This window comes from Mauremys reevesii, linkage group 15 (assembly GCF_016161935.1).
Source record: "Mauremys reevesii isolate NIE-2019 linkage group 15, ASM1616193v1, whole genome shotgun sequence".
Lineage (NCBI taxonomy): Eukaryota > Metazoa > Chordata > Testudines > Geoemydidae > Mauremys > Mauremys reevesii.
The window spans coordinates 25,644,858-25,665,335 of NC_052637.1; the positions used below are offsets into that span (position 1 = coordinate 25,644,858).

A 20,478-nucleotide genomic window follows, 5' to 3' on the forward strand; every position below is an offset into this window, starting at 1 on the left:
TATACTATTAAGCTAACAATTCACTACATCATGAATACAGTCATAAACTAACAGCTGTATTCAGAGATTCAATATGTGAACTGACATACAAATACTAGAATTACTTGACAGCATAGTAAGAATTTACACACAAAAGCAAAGCAGGAGTCTTTTCTTAGAGGGTTTTTTCCTATTTGGCATAAAATCACTGCAGAAATAAATTATAAATGCAATCTAAGAAATATGGAGAATAAGAAAATGTAAGATCATTAGCTATGCCACCACTTGTTAAGTGGTGTCCTTCACTGGGGGCACATGACACCAGTGCCTCAGAATCTGTACTGACTGCCTATTGCTCTCAGGGTTGAGTAAGTTTAAGATGAGAGTTTTAACTTGTAAAGCCCTAAGTGACTTGAGACCTGACTACTTCAGAGACACTACTCTTTTCCTATGATACTGCCATAGCAGAGATCAGTTTAAAAGAGAGGGGGCTACCGGCAGGGTATTCCCCATGGAGGTCTTAACTTTGGAACTTACTCCCTCATTTGGTACAAAATAACCTATAGCCGCTGTCCTCCAGGGTACACTGCAAATCTCATCTCATGGGTTTTAGAAGGACAGGGAGCTGCAATGAGTGGTCTCGGTGGCCAAGAAATACAAGACTGACTCCTAGGGCTTGGCTACACTTACAAATTTGCAGCGCTGCAGCAGGGTGTGAAAACACACCCTCTCCAGCGCTGCAAATTGCGGCGCTGCAAAGCACCAGTGTGGTCAAAGCCCCAGCGCTGGGAGCGCGGCTCCCAGCGCTGTACGTTATTCCCCACAGGGAGGTGGAGTACGGACAGCGCTGGGAGAGCTTTCTCCCAGCGCTGGCGCTTTGACTACACTTAGCGCTTAGCCGCGGCAGCGCTTTGAAGTGTAAGTGTAGCCAAAGCCCTAGTCCTATGCTGTAACAGCATTATAAAGGTGTTAAAGTGCCCCACCATCTCAGCGTGATTAACTCCCTGTAAATACAAAGACAATGCGTACAGCTCTAACTGAGGAAGGAGTACCACTCCTCTTGTTTAAAAAAAAAAAAAAAGAGTAATTAGTTGTTTGTAGTGTTGTTGTAGCCCAGTTGATCCTAGGATATTGAGAGACAAGATGGGTGAGGTAATATCTTTTATTTAGTAGACCAACTTCTGTTGGTGAATGAGATAAGCTTCAAGTGTTCTGTGTAAGCTTGAAAACTTGTCTCTTTCACCAACAGAAGTTGGTCCAATAAAAGATATTACACCTCACCCACTTTCTGTCTCTGTAAAGCGTAATTAGGTCAGCAGAGTAGGAGTATCTGCAGAAAGAAAAGAAAACAAAACAAAAACAAGGCATTTCTCCTTTTTAAAATGTTTACTATTCAAAACATGCAGCACTGGAGTCAGTACAATAAAACAATAAAAGCTGGGAAATAGTGTTAAGCAAGAATCCTGGAGCCTGATTCTGACTCACGCTGGCTTTAAATGGGTGTAACTTTATTGACTTTGTTTACCACTATGACCTGGTCTACGTTTAAAATTTAGATTAACCTTGTTATGTCACTCAGGGTGTGAAAAATTCACACACCCCAAACATTATGTTAAATTGACCTAACCCCCCTCCCCCAGTTTAGAGGCAGCTAAGTCAGAATTCTTCCATCGACCCAGCTGCCACTGCCAGTCAGATAGACGGATTAACTACAGGGGTGGAAAAAACAATTCTGTCACAGTAGGAAGCATCTACACTACAGCTACAGTGGCAACACCACAGCTGTCCCACTGCAGTGCCCATAGTGTAGACGATATGTGAGGGGAGAATCAGTCACTCTGTGCTGTTCTGGGTCAGTTCTTTGGAATTCAATCCATGTTACTAGCTTTCACACAAAACTATTCTCCTACATAAAGAAGAATTTATTAGCATGCCCTAAAAGTGGATGAAATTCAGACCTTGATGTGTTCCCACTTATTAACTTTACCATCTGTTATATAACTAACACAGTATATGAAAATGCAGCCAACTGCTCAAAACTCACCAGAAACTGTGTGCAAATCAGATGCCGTCCCCTTGTTTATCAATTCATATTGGAATCCTGTAATTTTCCGGCTAATGTCCTGCTGAGGGGTAGCCTCAATAAACAAGCCCCCTTGATCATAACCAAAGCAATACACTTTATTGGGGCTGCGATCTCCATCTCGGACCAACAGTTTCAGTTCTCCAGTTTTTTCCAAATAAATATTTGCTCCTGCGGAGTCCTTGAAAGGCTTTATGCAAACAGTCAAGTGTTTGTAAGAGGCAGATAATGTATTGGGTCGCAGATTGACTATGAGTGCTCCTGTGGGATACATCCATTTTATTGATCCTTCAGAACAGCGGAGGTAGACCTGTTCAACATCCTTCTTGTGAGACTCATGAGTTAAGCCACTAGGGATAGAGAGAATAGGGAAATTAGATGAGTAGCAGAACTATTTAAACTTTGGTCATAATCTCAGGTAAACAGATAAATCAGCAAAACTCTTTATAGCACTATCCATTGTCATGGTTGACAGAGATCATCTTGCGATCAAGATCGTGAAATGTGTTGATATTTTGGGATGGGCTTTAAAACAGCTCCAGACAAATCCATAGGAAGTTAAATCACAATTCAAAATGAATTCAGAATTAAACCTTAACTTTTCCATTGCCTATGCAAAACACCCCACAACAAGAACTGCAGCAGAATCTAGTGACATTGGAAAGAGACAAAAGGTGACACAAAAAGGAGAACCTAGAGTTAATTTCCAGTGAAAGGTAAATAACAGACTAATATCTCACTTGCTTGGGAGCAGGCAAAGCCTACTGTCTGATCTGAGGAGCCTCAACTGCCTGAATGGGGCCTAAACTAAGGACAGCCGTAAAAGGTATCTACCCTATGTTACTGATGTACAGTCACCTGGTCTTACTGGATATAGTGCACAATCCTGAAAACCCGTACACATGTGAGTAACTAAAGGGTTTGTAAGATATAGCCCACAATATGCAGTACATTTCCAAATTTTTCAGCATTCAAAATGGTTGCTAAGGAAGTGTGTGGTCTAGTGGGAAAAGCACTGGACGGGTAATCAGAAAATGTGGGTTCTAGTCCCAGCCCTGCCACTAACTTGCCATACAGATATGGGCAAGTCACTTCAATTCTGTGCCTGGGTTTCCCCTCCCATGCTCATAAACTGCCTCTCCCTCTGTGCTAAGCAGCCTATAAGCACAGTGGGCCCCTGATCTCAGCTGGGGCCCCAAGGCTCTCCTCTAATAGAAATAATTAAAAGTTTGGCAGTGAGATTTAAGAACAAAAACCACCATCTGTGTTTAATAATGTTTATTCTAAGGCAGTACTGCGTAGGCAGAAAAATACAGTGAACGATCCTGAATATGCAAGATCATGAAACATAGTAGAGATCTAGTATTGAAAAAAAAAGTTTAAGAGCTTCAGCTTTCCTGTAGAGTTTCCTCCTTGGAAGCCTTAAAAAAAGTCAATTTCTGCAGCACATTCCATGAGAGAATCTCAAGAGTATTTTACAAATATTAAGTAATTAAGCCTCACAACATCTCCATTTTATAGATGTGTAAACTGAGGCACAGAGACTTGTCCAAAGTCACACAAGAAGTCTGTGGCAGAGTCAGACACAGAACTCATTTTAACATGGCATAAATTATGAACATGAAATTCTGGTCTCTCAACACATATCTCCAACACACATCTCCCTCTTCCCCACTTCTTCAGTATATTTAGGTACAGAACAAACGATGCTGGATTTAAACTCAGTCAGCATTTAGACAAGTTACGAGAAGCCATGTATAAAAAAGGAAAAAAACAAACCAACATATGGTTTGCATTTACTGTTGATGTGACTCATTATTGTTAGTGTCAATGTAACCCACTTGATAGAGGTTACACAAGGAAGCTCAGAAAAACTCAGTTTTAATAATAATGTCTGCAAACATGTGCTTTTGAATAATCTTGAAAGCCACATCAAGAGTACTAAGGATGGGGGAGAGTGACCAGTTCCTGACCTTTATTCTCTTGCCCTCAGACACACGGTAGTACTTGAGCAGCAAAGAATCCTGTGGCACCTTATAGACTAACAGACGTTTTGCAGCATGAGCTTTCGTGGGTGAATACCCACTTCTTCGGACTTCTTGCATCCGAAAAAGTGGGTATTCACCCACGAAAGCTCATGCTGCAAAACGTCTGTTACTCTATAAGGTGCCACAGGATTCTTTGCTGCTTTTACAGAACCAGACTAACATGGCTACCCCTCTGATACTTGGTAGTACTTGACATATTCAAGAAACAGAAGTTTCAATGGGATATCTCATATTGACTGCCTATTTACATCTTGTCCACAAAAATCAATTTTTCAATACTGGTTTTGTGTGATGACACTCAGCCAAAACCAGAAATGAAGAAGTTGGTCTTTTGGGCAGAAGGCTTATGCATCACAGAGATATCAAATAAACCCAGAAACTAAGACTTAGGTGAAGCATAGGACTTGTGCTGGTCCTCTGCACCGGGGTGAATTTCACCCTAGAAGGATACCGTTAAAACATATGGGGAAAGGTGAGGGGGCAGAAAAGGGAGCTCAAACACAGTAAAACTGCTGCAGCTGCTGTAGGTGATCCCAATATTGAGACTGTGAATTTTTGCATGTCAAATAAATATATATATTCATGCTAATGTTCAAATGAAAGAAAATGGATTCCAAAATTCTTACATGTAGCCAATTATATCCCACAGGCAACAAAGTGATGCTGTTAGACAGATACAGTGAGTACAGGGAGTGGGGCTGTCTGCCCTAAAGCACCTCTCATTGGCCACTGTTGGAAGACAGGATGCTGGGCTAGATGGACCATTGGTCTGACCCAGTATGGCCGTTCTTATGTACAGGTACCTGCTGTATACGTCAAGCTCTATTATAATGGAGGACTCAGAAACTGAGCAGATTTCAAAACTTGAGGTAAACCTGCAGAATATTAAAGACCTAGTCCAAATGAAATGGAACTTTTATAATACTGCCATCTATCACCATACTGAAAGTTTGTTCAATTTCATTTTTACTTCTCAGTACCCAGTAATAAACTGTCCTACAGGAACATAATGCAGAGGCCATAAAAGCTATTTTTAAGTTAACTTGAGGTTTTTATTTTTTAAATATATGACATAGCAAGAGATCAGTTGTTTTATGGTTGTGTTGATGAATAAGGCATCCTCCCCCCCAGTTGTACTGTTTGTTCTAGGTGTAGGTCCTAATAAACAATACTTCCTCCTACAGATCCCAAGAGACATATGTTGAGCCACTGCACTTGTCTGCCTGATGTTTAGCCTTCCTGAAGTCTCAAAGGGCCATATAACTGCATGTCTTGAAAGATCCATTACTGCCATTTGTGAAACCAATTATATATGAGAATGCAACAGGCAATGTTTATAAGAAGAGAATGTGTCCACCATCGCTGTGGGAAAGCTGGCTGTAATAGGAGCACTTAGCTCTATAGGAGCCCCTGTAGCTCTCACAGCACTTTTAAAAATGGGAGAAAGCAACATTATCCCCATTTTACAGATGGGTAAACAGATGCCCAGAGAGGCGATGTTACTTGCCCAAGGTCACACAGCCAGTCCATGGAAGAATTGGACTGGACGGAGGTGTCTTTACTCCTAGGGTTTGTCTAAACAAACACTTATTTAGTGGCAAGCCAAGATATAAAAATGGACCTCACACAACCCTGCCATACATTGTATCTGCGAAGCATGCTGCAGCACACTAATTGTTCCCTAGTGCACTTTGAAATACCCCGCTTTGAAATGGGAGTAGATCAAAGCACGCTAGGGAACTGTTAGTGCGCAGCTGCAGGCTTCATGCAGACACTTAAAGCACAGCAGGTTAGTGTGGGGTAGATTTACATCTCCGCTTGTCAAAAACTAAATGTTCATGTAGAAAAGCCCACAGTCAGAGTTAAAGGCTACACTGGTTAGGTTTCAGTGGAATCAAAGCAGCACTTTTCACTCAAAGAAAATGGGATATCTTTAGAATAAACAAAATTATTATGAATTCTGATTGGACCACACCATGGTGTGGTTTCTAATTTCCTCAGGGGCTTGGGGTTCTCCATTAGGCCTTTTAAGACCTTGCTAAAGACACCTGCAGTGTAAGTCAGAGGTCGGCAGCCTCTGGCACACGGCTCATCAGGGTAAGCACCCTGGTGGACTGGGACAGTTTGTTTACCTGCCACGTTGGCAGGTTCGGCCGATCGTGGCTCCCACTGGCCGCGGTTCGCTGTCCCAGGCCATTGAGGGTGGCGGGAAGCCGCAGCCAGCACATCCCTCACCCGCACTGCTTCCCACCACCCCCATTGGCCTGGGATGGTGAACCGCGGCGAGTGGAGCTGCAGTCCGCCGAACCTGCTGATGTGGCAGGTAAACAAACTGGCCCGGCCCGCCAGGGTGCTTACCTGGGCGAGCTGCATGCCAGAGGTTGCCGACCCCTGGTGTAAGTAATCAGATCATACATTATGGCAAACTTTCCCTGGCAAATCTGAGATACTGAAATAAATCATGGCTGAGATGTTCAAAGATGCTTAAGTTATATGAACCAGGCAATTTTCATTAATGGAAAATGGGTGTCCAAAACATTAAGTGTGTAATCTCACCAACTGCAAAAATGCCTTGACACATCAGGTCTGCTTACCTGCATCTGGCAATATCCTATAACTAGTCTGTAAGAAGAAGACTGAACCTCCAATGGCACTTAGACACAAAGATGATAGGCACCTTATAAATTGCTAATGTAGACAGACAGCTATAAAGACAACTAATTGATTGCAAAATGCTATACTTTAAACAAAGAATTCCTTCCTGACCCCAGGGAGCAAATAGCTTGTGCCTTTAAGCATGGGATTTGATTGCTCTGTCTAAAAAAAAAAAAGTTAGTTTCAGTATCTATTTATTCTTAAGAAGCAAAATCATTTTTATGGATAGAGTGGATGACACACAAACAGTACCCATAAAGTGACAATTAGATGATAATTGAAGGGTATCAGTCCCAGGGTCACTACCTCTTTTCAGAAGGTCTAAGAGGTCAGCTTGAATCAATATGAAATTGCCTTTGTCTCCACCCTGAGCTCCAAATTAATTTGCATTCTGGATATAGTAGTGACACATAAGCTGCTCAATATGGGCAGTTCCACCTATTTTTAAGAAGTCAGCCCTTCTGCTCTTGTGCAACTGGAAGGATCACCAAGGATGTGTCATTTCCTTAATAAGCAAAAATGGGGCTGACCGGTGACAATGGGAAATTCCAAGCTCAGGTCACCAATTCAGCTCCAAACTCTCTGTAGCAAAGAATGACTCACATTTCTCTCAACTATCCCCTTTGGCTGGCAGTCAAAAAACTGAGTGGCTCAGGACAGTCTCATGTCCAACCCTGCCTTGTCAGTGGGAGGGTCACCAGCTCAGATAGGAGGAGGAGGGCAAGAGCCCTAAAAGAACTAAACTGGATTTTTGTGTGTACACAGATGACACTGCCATCCATGTTCTAGGCCTCATTTATGCAAAGTTGAAATGCTCAGGATGGTGCAGTAGAGATGACAGGCTCTGCCCCCAAATTATAGACCCACAGAGCTATGTATGAAAAGCAGATTGTTAGGAATTTGCTACTGAAATTGACAAGCAGGGCTGCCCAGAAGATTCAAGGGGCCTGGGGCAAAGTAAATTCAGGAGCCCCTTCCATAAAAAAAAGGTGCAATACTATAGAATACTATATTCTCATGGGGGCCCCTGCAGGGCCTGGGGCAAATTGCCCCACTTGCCCCTCCCCTCTGGGCAGCCCTGTTGACAGGGAACTGTAGGCTTTGTCCCATATCAGTTGTACATTGCAAACACACACACCCCCAACTGGATTTATAGTTCAACATTTTACCAATTGCCACGAGTCACTAGAAGTTCATAAACAGTTGCCAATTGTATGCATCTTTCAGATTGTACAGAATAATCTGGACCAAGAGTATATAGCATAATAAATCCACATTTCTCTGCTTTGAACAATCTCCATTCCAAAACATCCTTCCATTTCCAGTTAAACTAAACTCTTATTTTAATCAATTCAGATTAAACAAACACATACAGTTATTACATTAACTGTATTACATTGGTACCCCATTAAAAACAGGTTTAGCCAAACCGAAAACCAAATATATGCTACATGTGTACTTAATTTAGCAACAATTTTGATTGTGAATATAAATGAGAGATTTTTTTAGGTTATAAACAGCAGAAGAGGTTGCAAAACCATGAAGACACATTAAAGTTATTACAGAGGATTAAAGTTTAGGAGCCAAACATTTTGAGCGTTCAAGAGGTTTCACAACTAGGGTGATTAGAATAGTTATGGCAGCCAAAGAACAATTGCTTAGGATTTGCCTTAAATGACTTTGGTGTAATCCAGAGCTACTGCATTGAAGTTACTCCACCAGTGTAATTAAGAGCAGAATCTGGCCCAATAGCTTTATATATCAGTGGGTGACGCAGTGAGTTCCATACAGGGTGAAAACTGAATGAAGCTAGGTAAAGTGTTAATGGAAACACACAAAGTGCCTGATTCTCCTCTCACTTACACCAGTGTAACTCTATTGACTTTAGCAGAAATATCCCTGATTTCCACCAAAGTAAGTGGAGAATTGGGCCTAAAATCTTTATCCTATTACAAACTATCCAGGTGCTTTGAAATAAACATGAAAAATAAACAAGGTAACCACCAACAATTAAAACAAAATATCTGAGCCAGACAGTTCCTTAATTACCTGTGTGTGTGTGTATGGTATAAATAGGATAAAGATGGTATACACACACACAGTCAACTTTCACCACAAAAAGGACTTGCAGGTGTATTGCATTACAACAAAGTTAATGCCAAGTGTAGGAGGTCACCAGACATGAGTTACAAAACGGGTTATTTCGGTGTTAGGTTGCACAGATGTGGAAGGTGTTGTGGTCAGTAGAAATACCCTTCCCATGCCTGCTATGGCTACCTCCCCCTCATCTCCCCATGGCACGTCTTTGGTAATGCTGATAGTTACTCCTGGAATGTTAATCAACCCCCTCCTCTCTATCCCACCTCAAAAAAAAAAAAAAAAAAAACAGACCAAAAGAGGAGAAAGATTTTTGCTACAACCAAATCCAAATTCCACATACACACAGATATCTGGCCCAACTCCTTCCTCCTCCATCAGGGACAAAACTCTCATTGAAGTCAATGGAAGAAGGATCAGGGCCTCTACTCCGTAAAATTTCACACAAGACTATGGAGAGAGGCACCGAGAAAGTGACTGGGGACATGTAAATCCATTTTATAGCTCCACCTCACCATATCTGATCAAGACCTTCGTGCCTTTTAGTTTCAATATTAGATTGCTGACAAAACACAGATATTGAATGGCAGAGAGACGGGGGGTGGGGGTGAGGGTCCGAAAGGAGGACCCCTCCCCCCAAAAAATAGTGTAAATAAGGAATCGGTCCACTGAAATCAGAAAGTGACATGGGGCAAAACTGAGGCAAGGAAAGGAGAATCAAGCCCGAAAACGTAACCTTTGGCCTCGTAGCTCTTAAACAACTGCATAGAAGCAGAGGCGTTCTATCGACACAGTAGGAATGAAAAATTATTTGGAGGGGGAGCCGAGGGGGATCTCATTAAAAGGAAAGACACTGTTCAAAATCAAGTTGTCCCTTTTCTCTCCTTCAGCCACGCGGGGGAGGGGGGAGAGTAGAGAGGGTGAAAGGGTGAAATCCTGCCACAGAGGGAACAGATCCATCCGGGGGGGTAAAATCTGCTACGGTCGGGGGCTGCCAAATTGTGACGATTTCAGCCAGCTTTAAAAAGCGGGGCAGACATCCCGCAAAGAGCCCCCCGCTCCCTCCCACGGATGCCGGAATGTTAAAGGCGAGCCGCACATTGCATGGCTGGGCTGGACACTGAGCTGCCCCGGAACAAACGGAGAAACTGAACGAAGCGCTTTAAGAATTTAATCCAAATCCGGGGGAGACACGGCAGCGCTGGCTGTCTCCTTCCCCCGGAGCTCGGGACATGCCCCGCTGGGGCTCGGGACATGTCCCGCTCGGGCTCCTCCTCCTCCTCTCCCCAAAGGGCTGGCGGGGCAGGGGGGTGGCTCGGTCCTTACCTCCCCTTCCAGTTGCACAGGTCGCTGGAGTACTGCCCGGCGCCCCCCCGGCACAGCAGCGCCAGCCCCAGTCCCAGGAGCAGCGGCAGCAGCCCGGGCGCTGGAGCGCTCAGCATGGTCCCTCGCAGCAGCCCCTCTGCTCTGACACGGCGCGATGCAACGGGAGGGCTGGAGGGGAGGAATCCGCGGCGTGCAAGGAGGCTTCCCTACATGGTGGGGCCAGAGGGGGGGATTGCACGGGCAGCCTGCCACTGGGAAAGGAAGCGCAGATGCCGGCAGAGCTGCTACCCCGTGCCCATCCCGGCGGGCTGCTCCTCGCTCAGCCGCTCGGCTCCGCTCTGAAGTTTCCTTCCCCCAGCTCTCCAGACTCCCAGCTGAGGGGCGGGGAGCTGCCTCGCCTCCCGGAGCCACCCACAAAACTCGGCTCCTCCCGAACGGGGGCCTGCAGGCAAGAGCTAGCAAAACCCGGCACCGGATTCCTTCCCTCGCACACTCCTAGCACAGTTCGAGGCTTTGCAGCACATGAACTGGTCTAGTCCTCATTGTGTGGCGTCCTGGCCCCCCACAGTGCTACAGATTTGTTCCCTTCCCCTAATAGGGCACATGCCAGCCAAGGTAACCCTCCTTCAGTATCACATTCGCCCTCCTGTTGAAAAACCACAGGACAAAGAACAGCCACTGCAAAGGTACCAAAATACAAGTGTAAAGCATCACCTTCAGACCTCTCCCTACTGCTGCCCCTGCTCATCTCTTCCCTCATCTCCACTGGCACCCACCAGCATAAGCCTCATCACCCCATCTTCTGTTCTGTCCACTCCCATCTCTGTCCTTGCTTTCATATTACCCATTCCCCCACACCTGGCATCGCCACCCCATTAATAAGAGCCTTTACTCTACTTAAATCCTTATGCCACACTCATCAACTGGTATTCAATGCTTGACATGGTCTGAAAAAAGTGGGGGTCTCTTTCATAATCTGGGAGCAGCAGTGGTGTAAAACAGCACTTAGCATGCACCCCTCAGTTACCCAACTTGATTTAAACAAAAGCATTGCTGTTGGGTCTGCAACCTCTTGCCCTGCCCCTCCCCTCCTCTCTTTAAAAACTGGTGGTATTAGAACACCTTCCAGAGTTAAGTACAAACACAGAGACCAGCATCTACCATCTGAGGTTTCCTCTCTGTTCCTCTCCTGAGAGGGAAAAGTTACATTCAATGTGTTTTCTCTCCCTCCATCCTGCCACCCCCTTTCAACTGTGGGTGTGTATGAGGTTAACACATTCCACGTTGCTTAGCAGGAAAGCAAAGTTGAAGCAGCAACGTTTACATTTCTGTTGGAAAGACAAGAGGTTTGTTGTCACTCTAAGGGCCTGTCTACATTGGGGAAGTTGGGCCATGTGCAGCTACACTGGTAAAGTGTAACACCGACAGACCCCTCTCATTGGCTTGAACCAGGGATCTCAGGAGCTTAGTGCATGAGCCTCTACCGCATGAGCTAAAAGCCAACTGGCTCTTAGCTAAGGCTGTAGAGCAGACTCATTTTATCTCTCTCAGTCAGTGGTTCTCAAACTTTTATACTGGTGACCCCATTCACATAGCAAGCCCCCTTACAAATTAAAAACACTTTTAAATATATTTAACACCATTATAAATGCTGGAGGCAAAGCGGGGTGGGGGGGTGAGGCTGGCAGCTCGCAACCCTCCCCCATGTAATAACCTTGTGACCCCCTGAGGGGTCCTAACTCTCAGTTTAAGAACCCCTGCTCTAAGTGGTCTTGGTGGCACTAGATGGGACAGACCACCACATGCAGGAGGTGCTTGACCCACCTCTGCCCCTGGCCCTGCCCCCTCCTGCCCCCATTCCAACCCCTTCCCCAAATCCCCGCCCCGGCCCTGCCTCCTCCCTCCCAGAGCTTGTTACACCCCTCAGTTTTCCCAGCCTTGGAGCACCCATGGAATCGGTGCCTATATGTCCCAGTGCAACTTACTGTGGTACCTTATTAGACTAAGTCACATGGTTTATATTAGGGATTTATTTGGGCCAGGGCAAGTTTCCTTAATAGGGATAGGCCCTATCTTTCTGCAGCAGCGTTCCCTTTGTCTCCACTTCCAAGGAAGTACTCAAATCCCACCTCATTTGTAAAACTTTCAAACTCTAATGAGCAGACCACACTCTGGATACCCTCTTGTCTTGTTTGTAATGTCCCTACCTGCGGTGATTTTAGATTGTAAACCCTTTCTGATAGATACCCAGTTGATATTTGGCAAGTGGCTGAGAAAGAAGCCAGCAGCAGGGAAATACATTCAAGAATTTGAACATGGTGGCAAGAGAAGAACCAGGCCTGATAAAAAAACAACCGACACAAGAGGAGAAATGAATGCAAATGGTTAGGGGGAGAAACCTGGGTCTAGCAGCAACGGGGTGCTACACAAACCACTCTTTCATTCTTGAGGCACTGCATTTCTCTTGAATGAAACAGAAGCGGAGTGGCAGAATTATAACGTACTTCTATAGATAAGAAAGGGGTTAAAATATTTCCAGATCATTGAGCTTCTTGGTCTACTGTGTCCTTTAAATTATCAGTCACACAGATTTTGTGAAGCACACTACACAAGTTTTTCTAGGCAGCAGTTCACAGATAAGCATTAAACATTCAAATCTTATTTGCAATGTGGTATATCATTATTCTAGTGCTTTATAAAGCACTCTTCACAAGTGTCAGGGTGCTGTGTAAGGGGACATCAGACACAAACCAATATATTATAGTTTTGAGGTGGTCGTTCCATTCTGCCTATGTATGAAAGGTAGAATCTTTAACAGTGCATTCCCTTCCATTTCCATTCCATGTAGTTTTTGTTTTGTAAATTAGGGGTATTTATTGTTGATTATAAAGTATTAACATAATTATTGTAATTACATCAAATGATGAAATGCATGCCAATATGTAATTTACATGCAGGGACAACATTGAGCAATGTAATAAAACATGCCATAATGCAAAATTCTTTATTCTACTGAGCATGTGCAGAAGCACAGACTTTAAAGTTCAGAACCTCAATTTCTTCTTTATAAGAAGTTTTTGTTTGTGAGGACATTTTGATTGCAAATAGTCCTGGAAAGGAAAGCATACAAAAACAGCATTGTATTCTTTTAGTCTTAAATTTGTCCCTCTGTGTACCTCCTTACATAGCCCCATCAGGCCATCACTGTAATGCACGAGTGCCTTTGTAATACATTCATTTCAACCCAGTGTGTTGAGGAAAAAAGAAATAAGATCAGGTAGCCTGTCACATAAGAACCTGGAGTAATGAGTGCTATTTTGAAATGCCCATTAGCTCTGGCTTTCTATCTTCGCTTACTTCAAAAATTCCAGTGGCAATTAGTTCTACAGACTCAATCACACATTAAAGACAGGGAGACCCAAAGCCCCACTTCTAACCTCCACGTCTCTATGGTGTTTGTGTTGTCCCCTATTACCAGCTTCACCTCTGCCAGACCAAAGCACTACTGCATGCTGATGGACATCAAACATGGGCAAACCAAAGATCCATGACTGCAAGCCACGCCTAAGTTAAGATTTTCCCAGTTCAAAAGTGCTGCTTTTCCAGTTCAAAAGTGACTGGCAGTACTAGATATAGAAATTCTGTAACAAAGTGGGATGCTTGGTGTGTTCATTTGCATATCAAAACCCAGAATGCTCTTCCGGCTACTCACAGCTAGTCCATAGTAGTGCTGTTGGCTGAGATCTGGGAACACACTCAATGGGTGAGGCAGTTTTTGGATGCACTGAGCTTTTTTGTTTGAGCTGTGAAAAGCAAATATCGTTTCAAGAGAAAACATTCTGAACACTCATTTTCGCACTTATTATTTAGAAACAGCAATAAATAAGATACATTATACAATATAATAATGAGCTATAAATATAAAATAATTCCTATGCACAGCATACCAAGTTTTCAGCCGGAGCCATTTTATTTTTGGGACTGATTTATAAAACCCTAAAAACAGAAGTTATTAAGCGAAATTTCTGTAAAACGGAACTATAGTCTCCAGGGCTGCATGTTACTACCTGCCAGGGGCGGCTCCAGGCCCCAGCATGCCAAGCGCGTGCTTGGGGCGGCAAGCCGCGGGGGGCGCTCTGCCGGTCCCTGGGAGGGCGGCAGGCATGCTGCCTTCGGCGGTGTGCCTGTGGAGCGTCCTCTGGTCCCGCGGCTCCGGTGGACCTCCTGCAGGCATGCCTGCGGAGGGTCCGCTGGTCCCGCAGCTTCAGTGGAGCTGCAGGACCAGCGGACCCTCCGCAGGCATGCCTGTGGGAGGTCCACCGGAGCCGTGGGACCGGCGACCGGCAGAGCGCCCCCATCGGCATGCCGCCATGCTTGGGGCGGCGAAATGTCTAGAGCCGCCCCTGCTACCTGCAGTCAGGCACTTGAGCAGATGTAAACTCTGTTACCTTCCATTGAGGGTCCATGTATGCAGAGCAAGTAGAAGGATCGAGGCCTAGTTATTGACTGGATGATACTACATTTTATTTAGATGAACTTGCTTGAATATTCACAGTTATGTATCCATGCCAAAAAAGGATTATATTTTTAAAAGATTCAGAGAATATGAAGCTGCAGAAAGGGGGATTATCTGGGAGGAAGATAAGCAATTTGTTGCAATACTAAAAAATAAAATAAAATAAAATCCACAGTTCAATTGATTGATTGATTATTGGTGATGGGCTCACACGCCGATCTGGATTTAAACTTTCTCCAAAGGATGTCGGTGTACTAGTGGATAGAAACCATAATAAGGGCACATTCAGATCCAGGATTTTGGTTTAAGTGCATCTCAGATGAACATACAAAGCTGGTGTAAACAGCATGACAGAGTGAACGCATTGAAAGGCCTCATTCAACACTGTTATTCTGAAGGAAATACATATGTAGGAAAATCCTTGAGAGCCATACTACTGATTACATAACCAACGGGCTCCTTGGGGCCTGTGACCATGAGTTTCGCAACCCCCACAGCCAGATCTTGCTCTGCTGATTTGTTTCAATCTCAGACAAGGCATGCTATTCTCATTGGAGGAGGTAAATCCAGCCTCCCTCATGCAGGGAGACCCTTGTGCTAACCTGCCAGATCTTCTCTAGCCACTGTGGATAATCTTCAGTCCTAGATTGGTGTGACAGAGGAGGAGACCTGAAGGGGTGACATAAAGGGGGGCATATTTTTCAAGGAAAAAGGAAAGACATTTTATGGAGGGTCAAGGCCAGCACATAATGGCATGGAGAGAAAGCAAGAGAGGAAGGTGCAGATAACATAAGAAGAAGAAATGATATAAAAGCTAGAAGGAGGACAGAGGATAGAAATAAAAAGAGATAAATATTAAACAAGTAGGACTTGGAGAGGACACATACAGTGCACCAATGGTCAGACACTGAGATGCCAAGAGCTGTCTGTCCTTAAGAGTGAGATTTACAGCCCCAAAGAGTGAAATTCAAGGCCAAAGAGTGAGATTTTCCAGGTGGTGTGTTAGGTCATTGCTTAAGTCAGGGACTCTCATCTTTGGTGCTTGGCAACATCCAGTAGTTCAGAGTTTTAATCCAACCAGCACTTAATAGCTTGTTATAAAATGAAACACTTAAAAGTCCTAATTCATATTAAAGTCTAGGGCATGTGAGAATTAGATATGCAGTGCAAACCATTGGTTTTTATAAAAACAATTATTTGCTGGTTGGAACAAAGACCTGGATAATTGAAGATCCCTAAGGACATGAATTTGTCTAGTGTGGTTTACATTTTGAACTGTATTTTGCAGAACCTGCAAACTTTCAATCAAGTTCTGCTCGTTTTTTGGGCAAACTCATATTTTTTTGACCTTCAAGTATTCACCCCTACCCCTGCAGAGCATCTTCTCGCAAACATATAGAATGCTGGCCTGTAGCTCCATGGTTACCACAGAGTCAGACAGTACACAAGCTTGGAAAGCAGCTTTCCAGGCTCTAAGCCCTGTACCTCAGGCCTCAGATCTATTGTCTCTTGCAGTACCTGAGTAAAAACATTTTAAATCTATATATATTTACTCAAAATGAGGGAGATAAGCTTAGGAATGTATGTGAGAGTGTGAGATAGCATGTGAATGAGTGAGTCTCATACCCAATGAGTGAGACTTGACATATCTGAAGACAGGAGATGGTCTGAGAATAATGGAGTAGGTGGGAGATTCAGTGTTTGAACTGAGGGATTTGGGGCAGAGCACATCCTTGAAAGAGTTAATCTGAGTGGTAGGAATGAACTCAGCCAGAATCACATCTCTTGGATTACTTCTATCTGTCCATGTCTATTAGAAGAGCCCATCACCGGGGATCTGAGTATAGATCTGGTCACTCCTAAGCCATCACTGCTCATGGCTGACTTTTACCTTGGCTCAAAGGTGTTTTTTAGAGCAAGCTTTTTGCCTTTGGAATGTACCAGACTGCAGCAGATGACAGGCCTTGTATTTAAAAAAAGAAAAAGAAAAAGAAAAGAAAAAAATAACCAAACAAAAAACACCCTAAACTTTCCCGGGGGAGGATATCTCGACTGAGTGTCTGAGTTTATACTGAACTCCAGTTACAGGCATCACAATTTTTGGTGCAAGGCAATCAGTTCGGACTCTGCTGTTTAACAAGAGTAAGATGGTATTCACTAAGTGTTGAGGCCAAGGGAAAAACTGCTTTGAGCTGTGCTGCCTTGTCCCCCAGAACACACAGGCAGCATTCTTAGATAAACAAACAACTACCCACTGAACTGGCAGCTCATGCAACAAGCACAATTGAACTTCCGTCTCTGGATGTTTGAATTAGGATCGCAATCAGCTACCTCTAGAATCAACGGATTTTGCTGAGGACACAAGAGTGAGGCTTGAGTTTTAAAATCCAATTCTCCAATAAACAGGAACCCCCTGAAATTTCAATGTTTGGGCAAGCAAGTTACGAGAGGTAACATACCATAAACAATGGAGACACCCAGACTTGCGATGTAATAAAACCAGATGTATCTTAAAACATACATCAGCTACCAAATATATAACCCAAATGTGAAGAGTGGCACTAAATCTGAATGAAATAAAATCAGCTTACTCTGAATTTATAAAGGCAGACAAGACAAACCATTTGTTGTTTATAGAGACAAATATCTTTTATCATCTGCCTATCTAGATACTGGCATTTATACGACCCATTACCACCACTTCCATAATATTTGAAAAGCTCACAATTATTGTCATCTCAATGGATCAGTACCTGGTTAAAAGAAAGGTAACAAAAGCTAGGAATAAATAGTCAGTTTTCACAATGGAAAGTAGTAAATAGCAGGGTCCCCCAAGGATCTGTATTGGCACCTTTGCTGTTTAACATATTCATAAGTGATCTGGAAAAGGGGGTAAAGAATAGGTGGCAAGGTTTGCAGACAATACAAAATTATTCAACATAGTAAGTCCAAAGCTGATTGCAAAGAGTTACAAAAGGATCTCACAAAACTGGGTGACTGCAACAAAATGGCAGATGAAATTCAATATTGATAAGTACAAAGTAATGCACATTAGAAAAATTATCAACTATACATACAAAATGATGGGGTCTAAATTAGCTGTTACCACTCAAGAAAAAGATCTTGGAGTCATTGTGGCTATTTCTCTGAAAACATCTGCTCAATGTGCAGCGACAGTCACAAAAGCAAACAGAATGTTGGGAACCATTAGGAAAGGGATAGAAAATAAAACAGAAAATATCGTAATGATACTATATAAATCCATGGTACATCCATATACATTGAATGCTGTGTGTAGTTCTAGTCATACCATCTCAAAAAAGTTATATTAGAATTGGAAAAGGTACAGAGAAGGATAAGAAAAATGATTAGGGATATGGAACAAGTTCCATACAAGGAGAAATTAAAAAGACTGGGACTGTTCATCTTAGAAAAGAGACACAACCTGTAGAACTTGTTGCCATGGGATGTTGTAATGGCCAAAAGCATAACTGGATAAAAAAAAAAAAAGCTAAATTCATGGAGGATATTGACTGTTAGCCAAGATGGTCAGGGATGCAACCACATACTCTGGTTATCCCTAAACCTCCGACTGCCAAAAGCTGGGACTGTATGAGAGGATGGATCACTTGATAATTGCCCTGTTTGGTTAATTTCCTCTGAAGCATCTGGCACCAGCCACGGTCGGAAGACAGATACTGGGCTAGATGGACAATTGGTTTGTATGGCCATTCTTATATTATCCCCATTTTACAAATGAAGAGCCATGGCAAAGAGAAGTTTCATTACTTGGCCTAGGTGATAAAGAAGTCTGTGGAGGAGCAGATAATTGAAACCAGATCTCCCTAGTCCCATTTTAGTGCCCTAACCACTGGACCATCCATCCTTCCAGACTTCAGAGAATGGCCTCCATCACTATGGTATTGGAGTGAAGGGAGAGTGACAGTTAAAAAGTGATTAAAATGGCAACATGGGACAAATCCTATCTCCAGCCAAGTCTGAGAAGCCAGGCTTGGGGTCATGAAACCCTACTGTTCTGCTCCCACCACACATTAGGTTGCTGAGCTGCTCTGTAGCATCAGAGGTACAGGCAAGCACAGAACTTGCATTCCCCAATCACACTCAGCATGAAGGAGCGGGAAAGATAGTGGCAGTTGGACCTATATTCTCACAGTCAATTGCAGCTTCTACTGAATGGATCAAAAAAGTGACCCAAAGTTCAAAGGATGGGTGAAAAACCTAGAGCACCTCCCCTCCCACACAATGACACTGTTGCAGGGAACTGGGGACCCAGGCAGAAGATTTGGTGCCTAACCCTCCAGGGGTTGCACAAATGAAAACATGCTCAGATGTCTGGGACCTTGTACTATTAAAGCAGAAAAGGAATTTTTGAGAATAGATCTCAGTATATTGTTATTTGGGGGGTAGTTCTATGCATTTCATCCATGACTTTTAGTGTTTCCTTTCCTTTCACAATAACCTAGGTCTTTAATACATTTGCCAAAAAGTTCTCATAAACACAGCTTTCAGGAAAAATTCTTTTTAAGCTGAAACTTCTGAAGAAGAACACTTGTTTATTTCTACCATCTAAAACATTAATTTCCTGTTTTAGAAAACTTTTAATTTATGCCACTGGTAAAGCTGATATTTATCTTCATGTATATCCTCTTGGCTGGCTTACTTTTTCATTTTCTCCAGCCTGCACGCATATTGCAACCTGTGGACTCAGCATGTGGAAACAGCAATACTTTAAATATTATTCAAAGGTTTCTAATACACAGCATGAGCATATGACAGCAAAAGACAGGTCCAATGCCATCCATAGTCACTTCACATAAAAACAAAGCTAAGCACAATATTTATAACAGTTCTCTAGAAATAAGAATCTATTTTCTTTTCTGCTTCAATATTTAGACAAAATAAATGTCACACTACACTGAACAAATGCAACCCTTGCCAGTATAAACAAACATTTGTAGTGTTGTTTGCTACATGCTTGTCATGGAACTAAGGCCAGGCAATGCATTTTAATGCATCTTTACTATAAATTGTGAAAAAATAATCTTGTACTGTGTATTCATTGCTAGGTTACTGGGAGGGAAGAAGATACTTTTTGCAGACATGATGAGCTAACAAGGTAAATAAATCAGCTCAATAGTTTGCAAATTTCATATGTAATTTTCAACAGCAAGTCTTTCTGAGAGCTAGGATGAGATTCTGATCTCAGTAATACTGGGGTATTTTAAGAGTAATTCAACTGAAGTAAATGGAGAACTCAGATGGACACCAGTGTTACTCAGATGAGAATCTTATTCTTTATAGGCAGCTGGAGAGCTCACGGATATGTAGCTTTCAGGAAGTATCAGTATTTTTAAGTAATTTTGTTACCCAGAATTAGCTAATGATAAGATATTTTAAAATAGTGTAGTATGATGATGAGGAAAACATGACCTTTATAGTACAAGGTGTGTTTGTGTACAAAGTGACCTAAGTGTTAAAATGTGTTCATAGTAACAGGAAACTTCTTTGGTTCCTGCTTTTCAAATATTGTCAACTCTTGTTTCTTGTCATTCCATTGAACACTAGTATAAGGGGAGTTCAGTGCCGTCATTTACTGTGCAACTTTTCTCTGAGCTTTTTTATAAGGGCTTGTCTATACACAATTTATACACTGATTTAGTTAAACTGGAGCTCCACTCCCCCACAGCACAGACACTCAAACTAATTTAAAAGCATCTATAAAACTGCACCTTCTTAACTAACTTACTGTTATG

General features: G+C 43.0%; 1 protein-coding gene across 3 annotated transcripts in view; it reads right to left on the reverse strand.

The window, feature by feature from the left end:
• The window catches only part of METRNL (meteorin like, glial cell differentiation regulator), a 62,241-nt gene that overhangs the window by 20,660 nt on the left and 21,103 nt on the right, over positions 1-20,478 (reverse strand). The window contains exons 1-2 of one of the 3 annotated variants that reach the window (XM_039501356.1): positions 10,189-10,565; positions 2,024-2,412 (exon numbers count right to left, since the gene is read on the reverse strand). In XM_039501356.1, the coding sequence (XP_039357290.1) occupies positions 2,024-2,412; positions 10,189-10,304 (505 nt within the window). In that variant the 5' untranslated portion in view covers positions 10,305-10,565. Of the gene's footprint in view, positions 1-2,023; positions 2,413-9,205; positions 9,226-10,188; positions 10,566-20,478 lie in introns of those variants that run through there. The other 2 variants (XM_039501357.1, XM_039501358.1) reach the window with 2 other exon arrangements.